At 41.9% G+C, this 24209-nt stretch overlaps 3 protein-coding genes across 8 annotated transcripts in view; 2 read left to right on the top strand and 1 right to left on the bottom strand.

Annotated features, from left to right (window-relative positions):
• Positions 1–1342: 1342 nt before the first annotated feature.
• bbln (bublin coiled coil protein) lies at positions 1343–6648 on the bottom strand. The gene is made up of 2 exons (XM_033048607.1): positions 6451–6648; positions 1343–2484 (listed from the first exon to the last, which is right to left on the bottom strand). Exons 1-2 carry the CDS (start codon positions 6515–6517, stop codon positions 2294–2296), a joined length of 258 nt encoding a protein of 85 aa, XP_032904498.1. The 5' UTR covers positions 6518–6648; the 3' UTR covers positions 1343–2293.
• A 2428-nt stretch (positions 6649–9076) lies between these two features.
• ptges2 (prostaglandin E synthase 2) lies at positions 9077–17435 on the top strand. Its single transcript, XM_033048606.1, has 7 exons — positions 9077–9384; positions 11326–11520; positions 12263–12318; positions 14165–14317; positions 15133–15333; positions 15489–15606; positions 17094–17435. The coding sequence occupies exons 1-7, from the start codon at positions 9121–9123 to the stop codon at positions 17247–17249; spliced, it is 1143 nt and encodes a 380-aa protein (XP_032904497.1). The 5' UTR covers positions 9077–9120; the 3' UTR covers positions 17250–17435.
• Positions 17436–18555: 1120 nt separating this feature from the next.
• The window catches only part of odf2 (outer dense fiber of sperm tails 2), a 29149-nt gene continuing 23495 nt past the window's right edge, over positions 18556–24209 (top strand). For 2 of the 6 annotated variants that reach the window (XM_033048602.1, XM_033048604.1), the window contains exon 1: positions 20796–20889. The gene's annotated coding sequence lies outside the window, so the exon portion shown is untranslated. Of the gene's footprint in view, positions 18562–20773; positions 20973–21013; positions 21033–24209 lie in introns of those variants that run through there. The other 4 variants (XM_033048601.1, XM_033048605.1, XM_033048598.1 and 1 more) reach the window with 4 other exon arrangements.

Below are 24209 nucleotides of genomic sequence, written 5' to 3'. Positions count from 1 at the left end.
CCTCTGATTAGTTTAATTTGTAATCTTTGCATTGGTAAGAACCAGGAACTTTTGTTTTCTGAACAGAATGCTAGGAAAACACTAAAGTACAAGCGCGCATTCAATATTGTGTCATTAGCCTTTTTTTCTCCTGGCGAAGGAAGTTGGTACTCCCTTTAAAGTATTAAAAAATAAGTAAAGGAGCACTAATGGTCCAAAATCAAATGGCTATAAATTGAATTTTTGGGATTAATGAGGGAAAAATAACCTTGTTTGCTTTTAGCCATGCATTTATGTAAAGGAAATCTGTCAGTCATAAAGTCATATCAATGACTAGAACAGCCATTCACACCAATATACATGTTTCCTAAATGCCCAAATAGATGGATATTATTAATATAAACAAATTCAGAACAAATTAGTTTAATGCAGATTCAAACTCAATTCATTTCAAAGCAGTTTTAATACAGAGGGAAATTGTGCCTTTTCCAATTTGGGGAGACTTCAAACACTTAGTCCTTTTTAACCTATGCCATTAGACTAGTTTCTTTCAAATTTCTTTCCCATCCTCCAAAAGGTAGATATTCTTTTAGTTTACAGTTACAATCAGGTGCTGACATTTTGCTCTAGCTCCACGCCCATCACCTAAATATTCTCCCCGTATGCTCAGCATCGGTGAAGCAGTTATTTAATAGAATTGAATGCAAAATTAAATTAATTAAAAATAATTGTATTATATTGTTAACATCATTTTCCCAAAAATTAAAAATCATCTTGCCTGGGTTCCAAGAGAAGAGAATATTTGTGAGAGGCTAAAATTGGCATCTGTGGCCAAAGTTATTTTTTAACAATCTCTTCTCATTGGTAATCTGCAAATCTCACAATGGTATTTATTTGAATAGCCTGCTCGGGAAACACCAATGAAATAACACTTAGAATGAATGTACATGTTATATAAAATGTCTTGCTTAATTTAGAGAAGTGGTCATTCATCTTTCCCAGTCATTCTGCATGCTAGATATACAATACCTATATTTTCAGGTTACTGCAGGAATCATTTCCAAACTTTATACAAATGTTTTGCCATTACTTGGGTGCCAACTAACATACCCAATTGTCTGGATTGTTCCCTGCCTAATTTTGAAATCTTGCACTTCAGTGAAACTGAAATAACACTGAATACTCCATCAGCAAGTTGAATTACTATTGGTGCGGGTAGTACTAAATTTTTCATTTGTGTGATTAATATAACTTTCAAAGCAGTTATAACATTTTATTTCCATTTAACTAATTCTTGAGCCAGTGTAAAATATTTTAGCTTTTTAAATCAGCAGCTTATTCCATTTAAATAAGTGAAGCAGAGCCTTGCAAGATGTTCTTTTAATTTTCCTTCATCATCCATGTCCTACAAGACGGCCAGTGGAATGGTATGGCTTTAACTGGATTACAGAACTATTTAATTTTCAAATAAAGCACAGAGCTCTATACTAGCCATTCCTAAGTAACAGATGCACTTAAAAACAACAATAAAAACCAAATACATTTGTTTCTGGCAGCAAACACTCAGACGAGGGGGAGAAGTGTGGAAGCTGGGAATGTTTGAGTTAGAGAACACTTTCAAATTATCTTTGAAAATAGTCAAGAAATTAAAAGATAAAACAAATGATTAGCATAATAAGGGTACCACTCTTGATTTATCAGCAGGAAGATTACAGACATTTTAGAGTGAGGTTTATTGCAGAATCTGGCGAATCGATGGAGTTGGCAGAAGGCTAACATCAGTAAATTAAAGGGGAAATTGGATTGTCTTGAAAAACATGAATTCAAAATTATGAAAATGATTGTGGGATTTGTTTACTTTGAAGATTAACTGGGCAAGCTTACAAAAAACTAGTAGCCTTTCAGTCCTGTCCAAGTACACTGTTGCATAAAAAACAAACATCAAGGTGTTCCATTTGAAATATAAATGTGTTCTTATCCAGCAAAAGTTATGATTAGAAGATGCAGTACTGGTTCCTTGAAGAGATGAATGGGGAATTACACAATTAAAACAGGCAAGAATAAAAGATGGAGAAATAAGGAACTGCAGGTTTCCAAAAATCATCAAAGCGCTGGAGTAACTCAGCAGGTCAGGCAGCATCACTGAAGGACACAGGTGATGTTTTGAGTCGGACCCTTAAGAAAAAAGATGCTACATTGTCAAAAGATATCAATGGAGCAAGACTGATGAAAATTGTTAACGAGCATCACAGGAAAGTTGTGCAATAGTTACAATCAACAGAATTATTACAACTTAATAGAAAAATGATCTGTGTCAAGCCTTCTGGTTCTTGGATTCTATTGAAAGGACTGTTGCATCAATTTGTTGCTGCCTAAATTCCATCCTTGCTTGGCGATTTGACTCCAACAGTTCTTGAAATTTAGCATTTAGTACATCGTTCTTCTCCTCAAGGTTGTCCAAGCAAGAGTCGATCTGATCAAGCATCAAGTTGAGTGTATCATATTCTGCCAAAGATGGACAGAGGTGAGGAATACATCTTTAATTACAGACTGAATTAGACACAACAGAAACAACAAAAGTACAACATTGAGTCACATTTGCAGACAATTAATTACTTTGGCGGTCCATTATAATATAAGATTTGCAAATAATAAGGGTTTTCACATGACTGGGAGACGATTGCAATGAAGTGTTTTCTTGGGATACTCGCTGGGGGATGACCGATTAAAACTCCTGAAAGAATACATGCATTTTCAATAATATGAGAAACTACATCTACTGTAGAGGGAAGACATGCCTGTTTGGAACAGTTCTTATTGCAAACGTACTCTGGCACCATCCATCAACTCTCTGCTGCATCGACTGCATTGGGGTTGCCTCCTGCACTCGTGCAGAACATGTTGATTTCATTAACTTTACAACCTGCCATCAAACTCACTTGGACTATTCTTTCTAGATCTCTCTCCATCACAGAGGAGAGAGTATCACGTAACATCTATTACAAACTCATCAACTAGTTATCAGAAGTAAACCACCTCCCACCCTGCCTCTTGCAAAGACGCTATCTTCTACTCTCAATTTCTCTGTCTCCTCTGCATCTGCTCACAAGATGAAACTTTCCATTCAAGGACATCCGATATCTTTATAAACATGGTCTCTTTGCAACCCTACCCCCTTTGCATAGATGGATCCTTCACCTGTATCCTGTTGTTCTGCACTCGTGCCCCACTCTGCCCAGATCGTGCAAGGTGGGTTTCACTGAAACTTACATTCTACCCCATCATGCCCACTGCATCCAACACCTCATTCTCTGCATTTCTGCCGCCTGCTATGTGATCTCACCACCAGTCACATCTTCCTATCACCACCCCTTTCTGCCTTCCACAGAGACCGCTTCCTCCCAAACTCCTTGGTTCACTCATCCCTTCCCTCCCAAACTGCCCCCTCCCCTGGTACTTTCCCCTGCAACTGCAGTAGATGCAACACCTATCCTTGTACCTCCTTCCTCACATCCATCCAGGTACCCCAGCAGTCCTTCCAGGTGAAATGGATATTCATGTGCAACTCCTTTAATCTTATCTCCTGCAGTTGGTGTTCTCAATGTGGCCTCCTTTACATCGGCGAGACCAAGTGAAGACTTGGTGACATCTTGCACGGCGCAGTGACACAATGGCAGAGTTGCTGCCTTACAGCGCCAGGGACCCGAGTTCAATCCTGACCACGGGTGCCGTCTATATGGAGTTTGTATGTTCTGGTAACCGTGTGAGTTTTCTCCAGGTGCTTCAGTTTCCTCTCACATTCCAAAGACGTACAGATTTGTAGGAAGGAACAGCAGATGCTGGTGTAAACCGAAGATAGACAAAAAGCTGGAGTAGCTCAGCGGGACAGGCAGCATTTCTGGAGAGAAGGAATGAGTGACGTTTCGAGTCGAGACCCTTCAGGCTGATTAGAGATAAGGGAAAGGAGAGATATAGACAATGATAGATAAAAGAACAATGAATGAAAGATATGCAAAAAAAGTGCCAATGATAAAGGAAACAAGCCATTGTTAGCTGTTGGGTGAAAACGAGAAGCTAGTGGGGGAGGGAGAGGGAATGCTGGGGCTACCTGAAGTTAGAGAAATCACAATTCATACTATCCACTGGACTGTAAGTTGCCCAAGCGAAATATGAGATGCTGGTCCTCCAATTTGCGTTTAGCCTCACTCTGACAATAGAGGAGTTCTAGGACAGAAAGGTCTGTGTGGGAATGGGAAAGGGAATTAAAGTGTTTAGCAACTGGGAGATCTGGTAGGTTCAGGCGGACTGAGCGAATGTGTTAAGTGATACGATCGCCTAGTCTACGCTTGGTCTTGCCGATGTCTAAGAGTCCACATCTTGAACAACGGATACAGTAGATGAGGTTGGAGGAGGTGCATGTGAACCTCTGCCTAACCTGAAAGGACTCTCGGGGTCCCTGGACAGACTCGAGGGAGGAAGTATAGGGACAGGTGTTGCATCTTCTGCGGTTGCAGGGGAAGGTACCTGGGGAGGGGATGGCCTGGGTGGGAAGGGATGAGTTAACCAGGGAGTTGCAGAGGGGAAGGCGGAAAGGGGTGGAGATGGGAAGATGTGACTACCGTTGGGATCTCGTTGGAGGTGGCAAAAATTTCGGAGGGTTATGGGTTGTGTGCAACAGCTGATGGGGTGAAAGGTAAGGATTAGAATGAAGGGGAGCAAAGGCAGAACTGCAGGGTACTGAGGAGATACGAGTGAGGGTCTCATCTATGATGGGAATGGGGAACCCCTGTTCCCTAAAGAATGAGGATATCTTGGATGTCCAGATTTGTAGGTTAATTGACTTAGGTGAGTTGTAAAATTGTCCCTAGTGTGTGTAGGTGAGGGTACGAGGTGATAGCTGGTCAGCATGGATTCAATGGGCCAAAGGGCCTGTTACCGTGCTGTATCCCTAAAATTTAAATCGCTGTAGACTTAACGGTATGAACATTACATTCTCCAATTTTAGATAATTAACTTACAAACATCCATCCAGCCCCCTCCTAAAATCAGTATGATGAAGGGTCTCTACCCGAAACATCATCTATCGATGTTCTCCAAAGATGCTGCCTGACCTGAGTTACTCCAGCATATTGTGTCCTTTTATTACCCGTTTAAGTCGAAAGATGTACGTATCCCTCTATAATTAATCAGCTGGTTCATATCCAGATTGGCGTGAGGCACTGGATCTGGTAGCTTCTCTCCGCTACTTTGACATATTAGCTTTAGGTTTATTATTATCACAGGTATTGAGGTGCAATAAAAAGCTTTATTTTTCATGTTATCCGAACATATAAACCCCACACTACATAAATGCCTAGCATGCAAATTCTATCCAACGTCTGATATATTCGTTAGCAAACACACATATTTACAGCATATAATCCTCCAAAACTTTTGCCACCTCCAACGGGATCCCACTACTGGCAACATCCTCCCATCTGCACCCCCTTTCTGCTTTCCGCGGAGACCATTCCCTCCGTAACTCCTTGGTCAACTCGTCCCTTCCCACCCAAACCACCCCCTTCCCTTGGTACTTTCCCCTGGAGCCGCAGGAGATGCAACACCTGGCCCTTTACCTCCCCCCTCGACTACATCCAAGGACACCAACAGTCTTTTCAGGTGAGGCAGAGGTTCACTTGCACCTTCTCCAATCTGCTGTTCCTGGTGTCAACTTCTCTACATCGGTGAGACCAAGCGCAGGCTCGGCGATCGTTTCACTGAACACCTCCACTCAGTCCGCCTTAACCTACCTGATATCCCGGTTGCTCAGCACTTTAACACCCCCTCCCATTCCCAATCTGACCTTTCTGTCCTGGGCCGCCTCCGTTGTCAGAGTGAGGCCCACCGTAAATTGGAGGAACAGCATCTCATATTTCGCTTGAGTAGTTTACACCCCAGCGTTATGAACATTGACTTCGCTAACTTCAAATAGCCCTGGCTTTCCCTCTCTCCATCCCCTCCCACTTCCTAGTTCTTCCACCAGTCTTCCTGTCCGACTGCATTCTGTCTGTCCCGCCCACTCACCTGACATCAGTCTGAAGAAGGGTCTCGACCCGAAACATCACCCATTCCTTCTCTCCAGAGATGCTGCCTGACCCGCTGAGTTACCCCAGCATTTTGTGTCTATCACACATATATACACACACTGAACTTGTTTTTGTCGTTTATTATATCGTTTACAGAGTACTATGTTTACATATTCTGTTATGCTGCTGCAAGTAAGAATGTCATTGTTCTATCTAGGACATGTGACAATAAAACACTATTGGCTTGTCTCGTGATCAATCTGAAGAAGTAAAACACGAAATGCTGGAGTAACTCAGCGGCTCACTAAAAGGCGTCGTTGCCTGTCCATTCCTTCAACGGCCGCTGCCTGACCCGTTGAGTCCCTCCAGCACTTTGTGTTTTGAGTTTCCGTCCAATGGCTTTTACCTTCAGCGGGTACATCGTCCTCTTCATGCTCCACATTAACAGCCGGCTCTCCATTCGGTCCCGACATTGCAACAAAATCCTCTCCGCCGGGGGTTGTAGCAACTGGAGCTTCACCTCTGACCTCAATGTAACAACCGGCTGCAAGGGGCCCTAACGCGGGGTGTCCCTAACCCGCCTGAGAAGAGCTCCCTTAATTAATCGTCCATTATTTTTGTTCCTAAATCATTTCATGTACAAAAAAAGAATATAATTCGGAGGATTATCATAGATTCCGGCAGCGAGGCAGACAGTCGGCTGCGAGGACGATCTTGTTGCAATGTCAGCAGTTTGCCCTTGGTTGAAAGGGTTCGCTTAAAAACCCTGGAGGAAAAGGATAGAAAGTCATTAACTTCAGGCCACGACATTTGTTAAAGTAAGAAAAAGCACCTCCAAGAACCCCTGAGAAACGTTGTAACCAAAAAAACCTTATCATAGCTATAATGTAAGAGGCACATCAACCAATACTGTGTAGAGGCCAGAAACAACATAATATTGATTGAAGAATGAAACGCATGTTTGTTAATAAATAAGTATATCAGATTTTTGAAGAATTCACGTGCTGTGTATCAACATGGTGTGGGTTTAGATCTGAGAGGGGAGTTAGGGGGCCAGGATTGATGCTGAAGAGACCACCTCTGACAGTACATACTCAGTGTTGAGTTGCAGATAATTCATTTAGTCAGATCTGAGGTCACATAATTTTCAATCCCACATCTTCAAATGTAGTAGTGCACACTGATAATGCCATTTCCACATTGAAAGTCTTTCAGTGACAGTAGGGCACACAGTATTGGGGGATGTGTGTTAATATGGATCCGCTTTCACAAAATTAGTCTTATCTTGGACTGAAAAGATGCAAATGGAGGAGTGCCCCAAGGATCAGATTTTATTTCAATTCATTCCTTTTTATAGGACTGACTTGGAGGACGGGGCAGGGTCAATTTTGCCAAAGATACAAAAATAATTGGGATGGGCATGTTGTGCAATAAAAAAAGTTAAAATTGTACAGGTTGTTCGAGGATGTCTGGAGTACTATATATTATTTGGACTCCTTATTTAAGAAAATATGTCACAAGTGATTGACAAGGTTAATTGATGGAAGGATTTTCTTGTCACAAACAACTAAAGAACTAAAGAAGTTGGATTTCTATTCTTTGGCGTTTAGAAGAATGAAGGGTGAGTTTATTCAAGATTCATGGGGGGCTGACTGGGAGAGAGTCTCGAAGGAGCCCCACCTGGAGAGTGAGAGTCTCAAATTCATAAGAAATAGGGTTGGCATTTAAAACTGAAGAATGCAGGAAGTTCTTCCCACGGAGAATGGTGAATCTCTGGAATTCTCTCCTCCAGAAGATTGTGGAAGCGGGATAATTGGAGGTATTTAAGGAAGAGGTAGCTCATTATTTTTGAAAGATTAGAGAACTGAGAGCTTTGGGGAATTGGTGCAAAATAAAATATGAGACCTTCAGCAGATCAGCCATGTTTGTATTGAATGGTGGGCAGGCTTGAGGGGGTGAGGGGACAATTCTGGCTGCTATTTTATGGTGTTCTTGAAATGCACACAGGAATTTCAAGTTGTGAAAGTTGGTCCAAAAATGTCAGTAAAACCACAAGGAGCGAAGAAGGGTGGGACTCAAGGGTGGAAGTCACTTTTCCATGTTCTCCAGAGATGTTACCTGACCCACTGAGTTACTGCAGCACTTTGTTTTTTCCCCCAAAAATGCCAGTTCTGCCTTACATTTTCAACCTATTTTAACCAATTAAAATATTTCATAAAATGCAAATTCACAAACTATCTTATTTAGATGGAAACACAAGGAAATGCAAATGTAGGATTATTGAGCAAAATACACAGTGCTGGAGTAACACTGCAGGTCATAGAATTATACTGTATGGAAATAGGCCATTTGGCCCAACTTGTTCATACTGACTTGGATGCCCATCTATGCTAGTCCCATCAGGCAGCATTTATGGAAGGAATGGACAAACGTTGTTTAGGTTGGGACCCCTCTTCTGACTGAATGTCGGAGGGGGGAGAAAGCTGGAAAAGAGGTAGTGGGACAAAGCCTGGCAAGTGATAGGTAGATACAGGTGAAGGGGATTTGATGATTGTGAGTTGGAATCCAATGCTTATCCCCTCCAGAGACAGAGGCCAATTAAAACAAAAAAATCCGTTGTCGGTCTGGCTGAGTCAATTGATTAGACTGTTTGCCTTGTGATTACCTATTAAAATATCGAGGTATCTCGTTTTTCAAAGGTTTTTATTTATTTTTGTTTGTTAAATTAAAACATATATATTGTTGTGCTCTTATTATAAAGAATGGCACACTTGTTATGTTTTGGGGCTGGTGACACCGAGGCAATTCTCATGGTAAGGTTAAAAGGACGTGATATGTGGTCGTGATTATTGGATTTTTGATTTGAGCAGTGATTGGAGTTAGCTTACATTTTACGTTGCACAAACAAAATTATTTTATCAGCACTGTAATAGCTCTGGAACTCAATCGACGAGAAACTCTGTAGTACAGTTGAAATGCCAAGAAGGCATCTGAAAGGAGGACAAAAACCCGGCATTGAAGCAATGCAATGCGCCTTTAAAAATACCAGGACTGAACCTCTTTCCGCGACGTAAAGATGGCAGCCTCCTGCGTTGGTGCAGGGTTGCATTGTAGCCGTCTTGCAGCTTGCAGGAAGGTCGGTAAATGGCAGTTCCCGGCGCTGCAGTCGGGCTGTCGGTTGTATGGTCACGGCGAGGGTTTACAGAAGAAGTTAACGGAGAGATTGATAGCTGGCAACACAGCGCTGGGCTTTGCGTTTGTGCTGGGTGGCACCCTGGGTCTGTATCAGACAGTCAGGCATTATGCACGGCAGCATCAAGCCCAGCAGCAACATACAAAGGTAAAGACTGGAGAAACTAAGCAGCAGGAAAGTAAAATCATAGTTTAACTCTGTGTACTGGATCAAACTAGTATTTAAACTAAGGTGGGTCGGAATTTATTCCTACAAAGGGTGGTGATTATCTGGAATTCCATATTCCACTGTGTCGTGGAAACGAAATACTTGTTATTAAAAGATAAGGCAGATCATTTTACTTGAAAGATTATGAAACTGAGAGCTACGATAGGAGCCTGTAATACACTACCTGGGGTGGAGGCAGACACGATAGTGGTGTTGAAGAGGATTTTAGATAGTAACATGGATATGGAGGGATGGATCAGGTGCAAGCAGATGAGATTACTTTAACTTGGCATCGTTTGGCACGGACATTGTGGGCCAAAGTTCGTAAGTGCAGTATTGTTCAATGTTATAATATCAGTAATTGTAGCCTATTGGGTTTTCAACCCTTAGAATGTATTAGTTTTCACAGATGCAGCCTAAATACAATTCAGATCAGAACACTGTCCGGTTAAATTGAGTTATTTTGTTGTGGCAAATATACTTGAAAGAATTTTAAACTAGTTTGAAAAATGCAGGAAGCAGTGCTATGAAATTGTGTCGTTTTTATGAAAATATGACTAATTCTGATTTTTTTTGGTGGGGGAACTTGAGTTCAAAACAATTAATTTAACATATGTTGCAGTCCAGAGGGGTGTCATCATTCAATTCCCTTTGTTGGGCAGCTTAGTGCGGGACTTATAAAATATCCATCTCTCATTCAACATTATAAAAAGATCTGGTAATTATCACATTGACTTGTGTGTCCTACATTGCAAATGACTATAATTCAAAAGTGTGTTTCATTAGCTCTAATGAATTTTGGATATCATGAAGTCACAATGTTTGCAAATTTTATTTATCCACGTGCAAAATGTGATTGGTTTCAAACATTTTCATTTTTTCCCCTTACATGTTAAAGTTCAATCAAGATCCCATATTGCAACCTTCTGATGAAAGCAATGGTTTTAATTTCACATCATTATCAGTATTATATCAAACAACAATTTAATGTACGAACAGGGCACAATATTTACTTGTTTTGTCAGTGTAGCAGACACTTCCAAGTAACTTGATATTTTCAAGATCTGAAAAAAGTGCTGTATAACTTTTTTGAGTTCTGAAGTTTATTATTGCAAAATTGCTTGCTTTCATACCTGGGGAACACAGGAACAGGATTATGTAATTCTGCCTTTTGCACGTGCTGCACCTTTCCAATAGATAATGGTTTATCTGTTGCCCAACTCCTTTTGCCACCTTTGATTCTGTAACATTTGGTGTACAAGATATTTCTGTATTGACATTTCTACTGACAGAACCCATAACACCTTGTCAACCTTTATTTTACATGTTTGTCAATGTACCAGACTCTGGATCTGTTCCTAATGTTAAAAAATGACACAACGTGCTTGAGTAACTCAGCGGGTCAGGCAGCATCGCTGGAGGACATGGATAGGCTACTTTTTGGGTGTAGACCCTTCTTCATACCCTGACAAAACATTAGTTAAAGATACAGCATGGAAATTGACCCTTCGGCCCACCAAGTCCATGCCAACCATCAATCATCCATTCACACTAGTTCTGTGCTATTCTGCTTTTGCATTCTCTCCCTACACACCAGGAATAATTTTTACAGAGGCCAATTAACCTATAAACCTGCACATTCTTTGAGATGTAGGAAAAAACCAGAGCACCATGAGGAAGCCCACATGATCACAGGGAGAACATACAAATTCTGCACAGCGCCTGATGTCAGGATGGAACCCGGATCTCTGGCGCAGTGAGGCAGCAGTTCTGGCAGCTGGACTGGCAGCTGGACAATTGAAGAGGTGTTGGGTAGAGGGGGCAGGCCGTAGCATGTTGTTCCAAAAACCATTCACTCCCTGTATCTATGCTTTGTTGCAGGACTCCAGGGCTGGTCTGTCCCTAACTTTGTATCAGTATAAGACCTGTCCATTCTGCAGTAAAGTCCGTGCGTTCCTAGATTTCCACTCGCTGCCCTATGAAATTGTGGAAGTCAACCCAATCTTGCGGAAAGAGATCAAATTTTCCAGTTACCGAAAGGTTCCAATTTTGATTGGGGAGAATGGAGAAAAAGTGGTGAGTTGGCTCATATCTTCATGTTAAATGAACATAAATACAAAATACTGAGCATTTATAAAAAAAGTTGTATGTGGGGGTGCAGTTTTCTGGATGGGGATGTGGGAGTTGATATAAGATCTTTACGGCATTATTAAGTAATAATGTTCAGTATCATTACCTATTGAAGAATATCAAAATCTGAAATGGAAACTGAAAATGTTCTCAATACCTGAAGGTTGGGCAGCATCTGTGGAGAAACAACCGGGTTATCAATCAACAGAATTGATCACAACATAGAAATGTATCTTGCCAATGTGGGTTTTAACATTAAAAGGTAATTAATAGGGTACAAAGCAATTTGTAATATCTAAGAAAGATAAATAGAAAATGCAAGAAACATGATAGACAAAGACCATGGCGAGGGAACAAGAGAGTCGACATTTCAGTTGGTCCTGGTATGAGATTGCATAAATCTCATACCCGTTTGATGTATTATCTAAATCTATGTCTCTTTTCCTTTCCTACCTCTTTGTATCTCTTTTTCTTTTTCATGTCTGAGATTCTCTTGTCCATTCTTTCTTCACCCTACCCCTTTTCTTCATTCTCTCTCTACAAGTTTCATAACATTTTAGCGTAGGTTTCAGATTCTTTTAAAATGAAATCTAACAAGTAAATTAATGTAGTTTATGGCATTAGAGTGTAGAGTTGGTTAATTGGCAATAAACAGCTTGTAACCAATTTTTATTTCTTTCATTTTCAGCAAATCAACGATTCCTCGGTTATCATCAGTGCTATAAAAACATATTTAGTGTCCAGGTAAACTAAAAGTGGCCACTGTTTATCATATTACTTTTTATTTCCAAGTTTCTTGGCTTTGTGAAGTTTACACTCCTACTCAGTTTCAATCTTTTGTCCTCAAAACACTTTTCTGCCCCTGGCTATTAGTTTTGCTTTCTTTATTTTCGTCCTTTACATTTATGAACTTTATTTCGTTTTCTTTTGATGCTTTATTTGAACACCAATGAATCAAAGTTGATTACTTTGAAACCATCACTTTCTCTTCCCATGTTCAAGTTGTTAAGAGTTTTGAGGCAGTAAAATGATATTGGCTTTAAATATTTTCATGATAAATTTAGAAATATTAATAAAATTGAAAATGTTCAATCACAAAGATGAACATTTTAATTGGTATAGTTGGTTCACCTAGAAAGTCATATGGAGCCATTCATTAATATTTGCATATGGTAGTCAGTATTGTGTTACTATTGTCTTTGTTTTAAAATGTTAGTTCTTATCAAATAGTGAAAGACCTGGACAGGGTGGATGTGGAGAGGATGTTTCCACTAGTGGGAAAGTCTAGGACCAAAGGCAATAACGGAATAATCAAATGGGGTAGAGTTAAGAGTACGTGGCAGCATCTTCAGGAAGTAGGTTATAGATTCATAGAGTACAGAAACGGGTCGTTTGGCCCAACTTGTCCATGCTGACCAAAATGCCTCGTCTTAGCCTGTCTCATTTGCCCGCATTTGTCCATATCCCTCTAAAACGTTCCTATCCGTGTAATAATAATAATAATGGATGGGATTTATATAGCGCCTTTCTAATACTCAAGGTGCTTTACATCGCATTATTCATTCACTCCTCAGTCACACTCGCTGATGGTAAGCTACTTCTGTAGCCACAGCTGCCCTGGGGCAGACTGACGGAAGCGTGGCTGCCATTCTGCGCCTACGGCCCCTCCGACCACCACCAATCACTCACACACATTCACACACCTGTCCCAATGTCTTTTAAGTGCTGTTATTGAACGTGCCTCAATTACTTCCTCTGGCAGCTCATTTTGATGTACCCACCATGTTCAGGCTTGCAAGTCCCTGTATCTTCTCCCAGAAGGTAGAAGGGACAAAAGTGAATGGCCAGGTGGCAGACGTCCTTGATGATGCTTCCAGCATTTCTAATGCAACCCACCGTGAAGATGGATTGGATGGGAGGAATTGACAAGCCTGTGATGGACTGGGTTACATTCACCACTATCTGCCAGTTTCAGACTGTCAAGAGCAGAGCAGTTGCCATACCAAGCTGAGATGCATCATATCAGAATAGTTTGTCTGGCACATCTATACCTGTATAGGTTTGAGAGAGTCCTCGTAGACATGCTAACTCTCATTGGTCTAAGAAAGTAAATGCATTACTGCATTTTCTTGATCACCACTTCAATGTGAAGGGACCAGGTTAGGTTGTTGGTGATATGAATGCCTTGGAGCATGAAGCTGCGGCCATCTGCAACAGCACCTTTACAAATTTGAAAGTGCACACTACCAGGCTCAGGAACAGCTTCTTCCCCTCCGTTATCAGGCTTCTGAATGGTACTTCCATAGACTAGCGTACTGTCCAATTTGTTGCACGCATTGGATTTTGTTCATGGGACTGATGCACTACAATGTTAGAACTATATTCTGCACTCTGCATCTTCCCCTTTGCTCTACCTTGATTTTTGACAATTGTATTTATGTGTAGTATCTGTGGATAACATGCAAAATAAAGCTTTTCACTCGGTACATGTGACAATTATAAACCTAAACTTAAAACATGTTGTTGCTTGCAAACTCTTGACGTGTATTTACGATGCAACTTAAATCGTACTGTTTTCTCACTCTGCCAGGGACAGAAACCTACATCAGGTGATATCATTTTACCCAGAGCTGAAATCAAAAAATGAGAAGGGGAAGGAGATCACTGAATACAGCAATAAGTACTGGGTGATGCTGGAGGATCAGGATGAGCAACAATTCTATCCCAATAAGGAGATTAGAAAGTATGTTGAACTGAAGCATCATTAATACCTATCATTGAATTTTTATATTTCATGTATATCATTTGTTCTAACAAGGACAGATGTCTGTGTCATCCAGTGTGTTCCCTCTTCCACCACCAACGAATTACGAAATACTCAGTCCATTTAAAAAAAATTTTTTTTTAAATTGCTACAGTTTGTGTGCAAAAAGTTCCCACTGTGCCACTGAATCACATAGCACCACCATTTGGGCCAGGTTCAATACGGCAGAGTCTCTGTACTTCTCAGTTAGTCTGGGCGTGATTTGATGGTGGTGCTATGACCTTGTGAAGGGAAAGACCAATCTATGTGCAAGAATTTGTTTTTGACTGTATTTTAGGACTTATCAAATGCACACTTCACTTCCCCATACCATTCAGAAGTATTTGAGGGGAGATTGGTCAATGTGAACTTCTTCCCACCTCCCCCCCCCCCCCCCCCCCCCCCCCCCCCCGCCGTTGCTCCCCCTTTCCAGCCTACAGATGCCCCTGTACATCTAGACCAGAGGTTCCCAACATTGGTGTCCCATATAGCCCTGGCAACTTTTCGAAAGTAAATTTAGTAATTGGAGTTTACACTTCTACCAATATAAAGCAACTGACAAAGGGGAAATTTAAAAATACTGTTTTTAAACATTATTATTTTACGTTCCAGAATCGACAAATTTACCCCCTGAGGGTAAATTTGCCCCAGGTTGGGAACCCTTGATCTGGACCATGGCCCATGGTAACTGATTTCAGCATAAGGTATTACACGTTCTTTGCGTATAACTTATATCAGTTCTTTATCTTGCCCAGGGAAGAAATACAATGGCGCAGGTGGGTGGATGACTGGCTTGTTCACCTCATTTCACCCAATGTCTACCGCACTCCTGGAGAAGCCCTGGAGTCTTTCAACTACATTGTGCGAGAGGGGAAATTTGGTGTGGTTGAAGGATTTTTTGCAAAATATGTTGGAGCAGCTGCCATGTTTTTTGTCAGCAAGAGGCTCAAGTCCAGGTATGTGAATTAGATATTTTAGAGGATTCTGGAACCTGAACTCCCAATGAAGAAGCTGCAACACATTCTTTGGTTGTTTAATCTCAAATAAAGTTCTAATCTTCCTTTTTGATCTTCTGTGCCTTGTCATAACCTCTACGTTTGCTGGTTTTCAGACACAATCTTCATGAGGATGTACGGCTGGACCTGTACAAAGCAGTTGATCAGTGGGTGGCTGCTGTGGGCAAGCACAGGCCATTTATGGGTGGAAACGTGCCCAATCTCGCTGATTTGGTGAGAGAACATTAATTCTGGATTATATTTGAGTGCCTTGATCCCACAGCCGAAAAGTTACAACTTCCAGGAATGTTTGAATAGGTTATGTGTCTTTGGCCCACCGATTCCATGCTGACCAGCGATCCCTGCACACTAGCACGATCCTACATGCACTAGTGACAACTTACAATTTTTTTTTCAAGCCGATTAGCCTACAAACCTGTATTTGTTTGGAGTTTGGGAGGAAACCCACGCAGTCACAGGGGGAACGTACAAACTCCATACCGACAGCACCCTTGTTCAGGATTCAAACCGGGTTAGGCAGCAACTCTTCCACTGCGCCACTCTGCTGCCCTTGAAAAGAGGTGGCTGAACGAGTAACCAGAGGGAGTCTTTATGATACAGATAATTTGGTAGATTAGATGCTGAGATGTTACTACAAGTAGATGAGGAACAGAAATAGAAAATGTATTACTATTAAAGCCACAGGGGAATTTAACAGAAACTTCTATAGACTTATGGTGTGAGAAAGTGGAACTCGCTTCTCTAGTAGATGATTGAGGTGAATGGTGTTCCTCTTTGAAGACGAAGATGGCTAATACCATTCAGAAGTATTTGAGGGGAAATTGGTCAATGTGAACTTCTTCCCCCTCCCCCTTCACAGGAGGTGTGAAAGGACATGTTTATAGTGCGTGAATGAAGATGTGAGAAGACTTGAACACACAGGGAACTGCAGATGCTGGAATCTTGAGCAAAACACAAAATGCTCGAGGGATTTGGTGGGTCAGGCAGCATCTGTGGAGGAAATGGGCCCTTGGGAGAAGACTTGTTTGGAGCAGACTCCAGTTAAGACTGAAATGTCTTCCCATGGAGGGGGGGTGGATCTTCAGAAGCAGCCTGGATTAATTGTGCAGACAGTCCTGTTCCTGCAATCAAGTTGATTTAAATCACTTACATTTTCTTTCATTAAAAAGATTTTCCACATCATTTATATCACAATTTCCTTCTATTTCATTGCCCTTCGTGTGTTTATTCTTCTACAAGTGCATCTGCAGTATTCAACTTAACTACTCCGTTTGAAAGCAAGTACCCTGCTCTTTAACATCTCTCTTGGTAAAGAAGTTTCTCATGAGTTATTTACTTGATTAAAACACTGAGCTACAGATTCTGATGCTACCCACAAAAACAAAGCTCTTCTCTACTCTGGACTTAAATGGAAATGCCTTCTCCTGATGCTGCATGATCTGCTGAGTTCCCCTAGCACTTGGTGTTTTGCTCAAAATTCCAGCATCTGCAGTTCCTCGTGTCTCCATGGAAATGCCTTCTTCACCTACGTCCTATCAAGTTATTTTTAAAATATCTTCAGCATTAATTGGGCCATCTTTCATTCTGCTCTTTTGAATAGATGAGAGCTCCACACTGTCTAATTATCCCGTTGGGAATAATCTCTTGGGTCTCTAAGGCGGTCTTCTATAACGTCTCCATTCTCTTTTCCTTCCTCGCAGGCTGTCTATGGAGTTCTCCGGGTAATGGAAGATCTAGAGGCATTCGGTGATATGATGGCAAACACCAAGATCAAGCCATGGTACCAGAGAATGGAGGAAAATGTACAGAAAGGATGGCGGTTAAGCAATAATTTGTTGCCAGGAGAATCACATTAAACATTTCCATTCATTTTGAACAGACAACTGGATCTTTATGCAGAGAAGAATGGGATTTATTTAAAAGCTCACAAAACATTCACCCTTTGTTAACAGAGAGTGTGAATTGGTGCAATTCGTAGCTTAAATCAGGTCTAAAGCAAACATCAGGGCAAGCTTACTATTAAAATAAAATTGATGAATGTAGTCTTGTGCTGTTTTGTTCCTAACTCCATTCAAGTGCTGGAATCTTGAGCAAAACACAAAGTGCTGGAGGAACTCAATGGGTCAGGCAAAAATAATAAGCAAAAATAAAATAAACAACTGAATTATCCTAAACTCACAGCAGATCCAGTGCATTTGTGGAGGGAATGAACAAGTTATTGTTTCTGCTGTGATACTTAAGAACTAGTAACAGTGGTCCACTTTAAATAGGAACAAGGAACAGAAGAGAAAAGGGAACCAAAATATACAGATAGAATTATTGGTAGGAAGATTGTTACGTGCGCATGTCTCTTTCATGGCCCTTTGTTTCACTTGAGTGCTGTTTTCCTTTTCCTGAAAAATTAGAGAGCAGAAGAATATTCTGAGCCAATATTTATTTCTGCAAGAATGGAACCATATTATCTAATCATCATCTTGTATTGAATTGTTCTAATTGCAATTGGCAGCCATATTTTCGACATGGCAACAATTGCTATTCTCACGGTTTCATTGGGCATATCAAATCATTTTAGAGCCCAAGGTCATGAAGGGCGCTGTAAAGAAGCAAGTTCTCTTGTTTTCCTTTTTTTGTATTGAATCAATTTCCTTTGGTGCTGTGAAAATACAAATACCCTGATACATGGTTTTCCATTAAGATACACCTTGATTCATGACTTTCCATCCTGGCTTAATTGCAAGATAATTCAATTCTACCTCTTTTTAGACCAACAGTAGTTTAACAATCCAGGATACACCAGGTTTGTTTAGCAGGGTCAAGAAAGACTGTCCTCTTTTAGCTAAGGCAATTTAATAAATATTAACCTCCAGGCTCTATATAACAGCAATACTGCTGCCCTCAAGGAGTTTGAATTTTTGGCAAAGTGTGGTGGACAGGTACCGACTTCAAGACCACTTGATTTCCATCTTATGAGATTGTGAGTCATTTGGAATATCACCTCAGAAGTGTAACTTGTCCAGTGCACCATTTATGATGTCTTCCCTCACTGTTTTTTGTTTGCTTCTATCTCTCCTGATGATTAACACTTGCAGTTGCATTTTGTTTATTCAACAAAACTCCATTTCCCTAAAGTCAGTTTATCTAGTGATAAGGTAGACACAAAATGCTGGAGTAACTCAGTGGGACAGGCAGCATCTCTGGAGAGAAGGAATGGGTGATGTTTTGTGTCGAGGCCCTTCTTCAGACTACTTTGTCTTTGTCTACTTATCTAGTGATAAAATGGCTATATCGGAATCTGATTATTTACGGGATGCATTTTCTGTTGATGCTTTTTGGGGTTGAGATGGAATCTCTTCATCCATCGATGAGATCTTCAGATGAAGGGGAATCCTTTGCTGCATTTGTAGATGGATGATGCAAGTAGTATTAAATAAAAATCTGAATTTTATTGCATCTGCTTTATTAAATGCTCGTTTACAAAAGGTAATAATCGAGAATCATGAATTGAACATTATAAATAGGAACAGGATATAGTCCTTTTGCCTTTTAGTTCACTCAACCATCATCTACATGACGGTAGATCTACCTCACTGTTACTTTACTTCATTATATTTATTTAAAAATTCAATCTCCTTGTAAATAATCTCTATGACCAAACCTCACAGACAAATCCAATGATTCATCATCCTCTGAATGAGAAATAAATCCTCATCTCAGTCCTAAATAATCCACCCCCTTGTTCTGACGATCTCTGGTTCTAGACTATCCTGTGTTAAGTCCTTAAATGTTAAATTTTGATGTGATTTCTTATTCCACACTCTAGATTATGTAAGCTTAGTGTACTCAATCACACCTCCTACAACAAGCCCATCATCCCTGGATAGACACAAAATGCTGGAGTAACTGAGTGGGACAGGCAGCATCTCTGGAGAGTAGGCTGGGGGACACTATTCCTTAGAGCGCTGGAGGATGAGGGATGATCTTATAGAGGTGTATAAGATCTTGAGAGGAATAGATCAGGTAGGTGCACAGAGTTTCTTGCCCAGAGTAGATGAATTGAGGACCAGAGGACATAGGTTTAAGGAGAAGGCGAAAAGTTTTAATAGGAATCTGAGGGGTAACTTTTTCACACAAAGGGTGGTGAGTGTATGGAACAAGCTGCCAGAGGGGGTAGTTGAGGCACAGACTATCCCAACATTTAAGAAACAGACAGGTACATGAATAAGCCAGGTTTGGAGGGATATGGACCAAATGCATGCAGCTGGGACATGTTGGCCGGTGTGAGCTAGTGGGGTCGTAGTGTTTCACTCTGTAGCACTTAATGACTGAGAACGAATGGGTGACATTTCGGGTCGAGACCCATCTTCAGACAAAGTCAGGGGAGGGGGAGATACAGAGATATGGAAGCGTAAGGTGTGAGAATGCGACATCAAAGGGGATGGAGATCAAGGGTTACTTGAAGTTAGAAGTCAATGTTCATACTGCGGGGGTGTAATCTGACCAAGCGAAATATGATGTGCTGTTCCTCCAAGTTGCGCTGGGCCTGACTGACAATGGAGGAGGCCCAGGACAGAAAGGTCAGATTGGGAATGGGTGGGAGTGTTAAAGTGCTGAGCAACCGGGATATCAGGTAAGTTATGGCGGACTGAGGGAAGGTGTTCAGCGAAACGATCGCCGAGCCTGCGCTTGGTCTCGCCAATGCAGAGAAGTTGACCCAGGAACGGCGGATACAGTAGATGAGGTTGGAGGAAGTGCAAGTGAACCTCTGCCTCACCCTGGAATCAGGCTAACGAATCTTCACTGGACTTCATCAATGGAAGGTATATACTTTTATAGGTAAGACTAACAGTGCACAAACTTCCAGATGTGGACTTGTCTAAGCTCAACAAAATTGTAGTGCTTCTCTGCTCAAGTCCTTCACGATGAAAGCCAATGTGCCATTTGCCTTCCCAATTGCCTGTGGTGCCTGTATATTCCTCAGTGACCTTTGAACAAATGAATGAAAGTTATGCGAAAAGCAACGATGATCAAGGAAAGGTGGAGCCCGCAATGGTCCATTAAAATGTGCGGTAGGTGGTAACGAGTTATACAGACAGTATTCGAACATTTAGGAGGTATACTCATCTTTTGCTTATATATGTGTAAAAAGGGACTGCAGATGCTGGTTTACATCGAAGATAATTGTGTGTCTATCTTGTATCAGCTTGTATATCTAGGATTGCAAAGGCCAACAAAGGACTGTTCATATTTGGAGTGGTTGCCATGGTTATCAACAGCAAGCATAACCCGGAAGTCCAGACGCCCGCTTTGAGTGGGCGGGACCAGGTTCAGGGGAGCAACCAATCGGAGCGCGACAGGATCCGTTGAGGCGATTTGAATGGACCAACCAGAGGCGGTGAAAGCGCATCCGGACGTGACGTTCGGCTGCACATCTGTCGGAAGTGGCTGCAAGCTTCAATCAACCGCTTCAGGTGGACGTTCGCGACGGAGCTTCACAAGGTGAGGAAGATGGACGCAAAATGCTGGGCTAACTCAGCGGGACAGACGGCTGCTCTGGAGAGAAGGAATGCGTGAGGTTTCAGGTCGAGACCCTTCTTCAAACTGAGAGTCAGGGGGAGAGGGAGACTAGAGATAAGGAAGGTGTGAAAACGACAGATCTAAACAGATGCCGATCATGGAAATGCAGATACATGTTCATTGTTGGCTGAGGGGAGATGACAAGGCGGCGTACAGTCAGTACAATTAATCAGGAGGACAGTGAAACTAGTCGGAGAACTAGGGTGGGGGAGGGACGGGGTAAGACTTGCATTGTGTAAGAAGGAACTGCAGATGCTGGTTTAAACCGAAGATGGACACAAAAAGCTGGAGTAACCCAGCGGGACAGGCGGCAACATCTCTAGAGAGACCCTTCTTCAGACTTCCACTGTTCTATCTGGGACATATGACAATAAAACACTCTTGACGAGAGAGAGAGAGAGAGAGAGGGAAAGCAAGGGTTACTTGAAGTTCGATAAATCAATATTCGTACTAGATGGTAACTAAGGGTTATCAATGGAGCCGCTTTCAGTCATTTAACCAAACAGTGGCATAGGTGGATTCATTAGTGAAATTCCTTCTGTTTAATCAGTTCCGTTTTTAGAAGTGTTGTCAACCCGCGAAGACAATCAAAACGGGGCAGTGACTTCTGCTGGGTGACAAAAATGATCACAATTTTACGTGCCCAGAAAGATCGCACTATTGGTGGGCCAAGTATGTGTAGAAAGGAACTGCAGATGCTGGTTTAACCGAAGATAAACACAAAAAGCTGGAGTAACTCAGCGGGTCAGACACCATCTCTTGAGAAAAGGAATAGGTGACCCTTCGAGAAGACCCTTTTGGGTCTCGACCCGAAACATAGAAAATAGGTGCAGGAGTAGGCCATTCGGCCCTTCGAGCCTGCACCGCCATTCAATATGATCATGGCTGATCATCCAACTCAGTATCCTGTTCCTGCCTTCTCTCCATACCCCCTGATCCCTTTAGCCACAAGGGCCATATCTAACTCCCTCTTAAATATAGCCAATGAACTGGCCTCAACTACCTTCTGCGGCAGAGAATTCCAGAGACTCACCACTCTCTGTGTGAAAAAAGTTTTCCTCATCTCGGTCCTAAAAGATTTCCCCTTTATCCTTAAACTGTGACCCCTTGTTCTGGACTTCCCCAACATCGGGAACAATCTTCCTGCATCTAGCCTGTCCAACCCCTTAAGAATTTTGTACGTTTCTATAAGACCCCCCCTCAATCTTCTAAATTCTAGCGAGTACAAACCGAGTCTATCCAGTCTTTCTTCATATGAAAGTCCTGACATCCCAGGAATCAGTCTGGTGAACCTTCTCTGTACTCCCTCTATGGCAAGAATGTCTTTCCTCAGATTAGGAGACCAAAACTGTACGCATCACCTATTCCGTTTCTCCAGAGATGCTGTTTGACCCGCTGTTACTCCAGCTTTTGTGTCTACCTCCTAGTTCTGAGGGAAAGGCTGAATCAATGAACGTACCGCGTCATTCTGGTTGCTTGGGGATGTTGGAGAGGTGAAACAACAGGATTGTCGATGGTGTAGTGAAGTGTAAAGGCAGCGTGCCTTTTGGAAGGCGAGCAGCCGCTTCTCTACACTCTTTGGGTGAATAGTTAGGTTAATTTAGAGATGCAGCATAGAAACCCTTCGGCCCACCAAGTCCACGCCGACCACCGGTCACCCGTTCACACCAGTTCTATGTTATCCCACATTCGCATCCACTCCCTACACAATGGGGACAATTAACAGGGGTCAATTAGCATTCAAACCTTGCACGTCAAGGTGTGTGAGGAAACCGAAGCACCCAGCGGAAACCCACTTGATCACAGGGAGAACATGCAAACATCACACAGACAACAGTACCCGGGGTCAGGATCGAACCCGATCTTTGGCTCTGCGAGGCAGGAGGTCCACCAGCTGCGCCACTTGTTGAAGAGGAGAGGTGGTGGAAGGCGGGGGTTGACATTAACCAGTGGCTAGGTGTTCTTATAGGTGCACCTATAAATTAGGTGCTCTTCTCTACATATCTCACCGGCCCCTTTAATCAATCCCACGTTTACCTTCGTTTCCTTGGATGGAACGACTGCCAACAACCACTTCCTTAACTCATCGGCGACGAGGTTTACGTGTTTTCGACCCATTCGTCTGCTGGTATTTCAGTCTAGGATCGCGACAATCACTAGTTCACAATCTGGACGTCGAAACAGACAGACAGACTTTTAACAAACGACGACACTGACGTTAAGGGCATTGCCCAAGCTGCCGTAGGAAATTTTGAAAGCTAAAACTCGATACTAAGGCAGCAGGCATAAGAGACCACTGGTGCCGGAATTTGGAGCAAACCACATAGCTGGTTTGCGTTGGTCTTTATTTGAAGTACATATTATACTGGAAGTCTTGCAGACGTAGGGTGTGACCCATTGTAACGATGGTAGTTTAGCTTTGTGACACTGGAACATCATTGTTACTCTATAGTTTAAGTTGAGCTGCAACCACTGTGAAAGGTAGACAAAAATGCTGGAGAAACTCAGCGGGTGAGGCAGCATCTATGGAGCGAAGGGAGCAGGTGCTCCATCTAGTACCTCATGGTTTCCAGCTCCAATTCCCTTCCCTACCTCCCCGAACTCAGAATCGGGCAGTATATGTGGAGGGAATAGACAGGTGACTTTTCAGGCCGGGATCTTCTCCAATCTGAAGAAGGTTCCCGACCTCAAACATCGTCTGTCCATTCCCTCCACAGATGCTGCACTGCCCACTGAGTTTTCCAGCTGTTTGGTTTTTGCTCAAGATTCCAACATCTGTGTCTCTGTAAACTGCAGATATTGAATCTGAAAGAGTAGAAAATGCAGGAAATATTTTGCTGGCCAGGTGGCATTGGTGAAACAAAGTTAATATTTCAGCTCACTGACATTTCATCAACCTGAAATACATACTGATTCCCTCTCCAAAAGTACTATCTGATCTGCTGAGAATTTCCATCATTTTCTATTTTTTTCTTGGATTTCTACCATCTGCAATATGTTGCTATTGGATACATGAGAAGCCAATTAACTGAATGCTCTACTTAAGGTTACTTGCTTGTTTGAAAGCAGCTGCCTTGATAGAGCATTTAGAATCTCAACATAAATCATGGTGTTTGCAATATTTGAGCTTCACAATGACGTTTCAACACAAATCTATCTTTATGTTTGCTTTTTTTGCAGATGTGATAATCACGAGTGGTTGCATTATTAATCTTATTGCATAAAGGAAATCAATTGCATCT

The sequence above is a fragment of the Amblyraja radiata genome, chromosome 32, assembly GCF_010909765.2.
Source record: "Amblyraja radiata isolate CabotCenter1 chromosome 32, sAmbRad1.1.pri, whole genome shotgun sequence".
Taxonomy (NCBI): Eukaryota; Metazoa; Chordata; class Chondrichthyes; order Rajiformes; family Rajidae; genus Amblyraja; species Amblyraja radiata.
Note: the sequence above shows the minus strand (reverse complement) of the source record. Positions and strands in the feature narration are given on the sequence as shown.

What these genes read in the sequence shown, in the direction of transcription:
- ptges2 (XM_033048606.1), top strand. Translation starts at nt 9,121, where the DNA reads ATGGCAGCCTCCTGCGTTGGTGCAGGGTTGCATTGTAGCCGTCTTGCA. An exon ending in GGGAGAATGGAGAAAAAGTG is followed by an intron (nt 11,521 to 12,262) that starts GTGAGTTGGCTC and finishes TTTCATTTTCAG; the next exon opens with CAAATCAACGATTCCTCGGT. An exon ending in CCCAATAAGGAGATTAGAAA is followed by an intron (nt 14,318 to 15,132) that starts GTATGTTGAACT and finishes TATCTTGCCCAG; the next exon opens with GGAAGAAATACAATGGCGCA.
- bbln (XM_033048607.1), bottom strand. Translation starts at nt 6,517, where the DNA reads ATGTCGGGACCGAATGGAGAGCCGGCTGTTAATGTGGAGCATGAAGAG. An exon ending in GGACGATGTACCCGCTGAAG is followed by an intron (nt 2,485 to 6,450) that starts GTAAAAGCCATT and finishes CATCTTTGGCAG; the next exon opens with AATATGATACACTCAACTTG.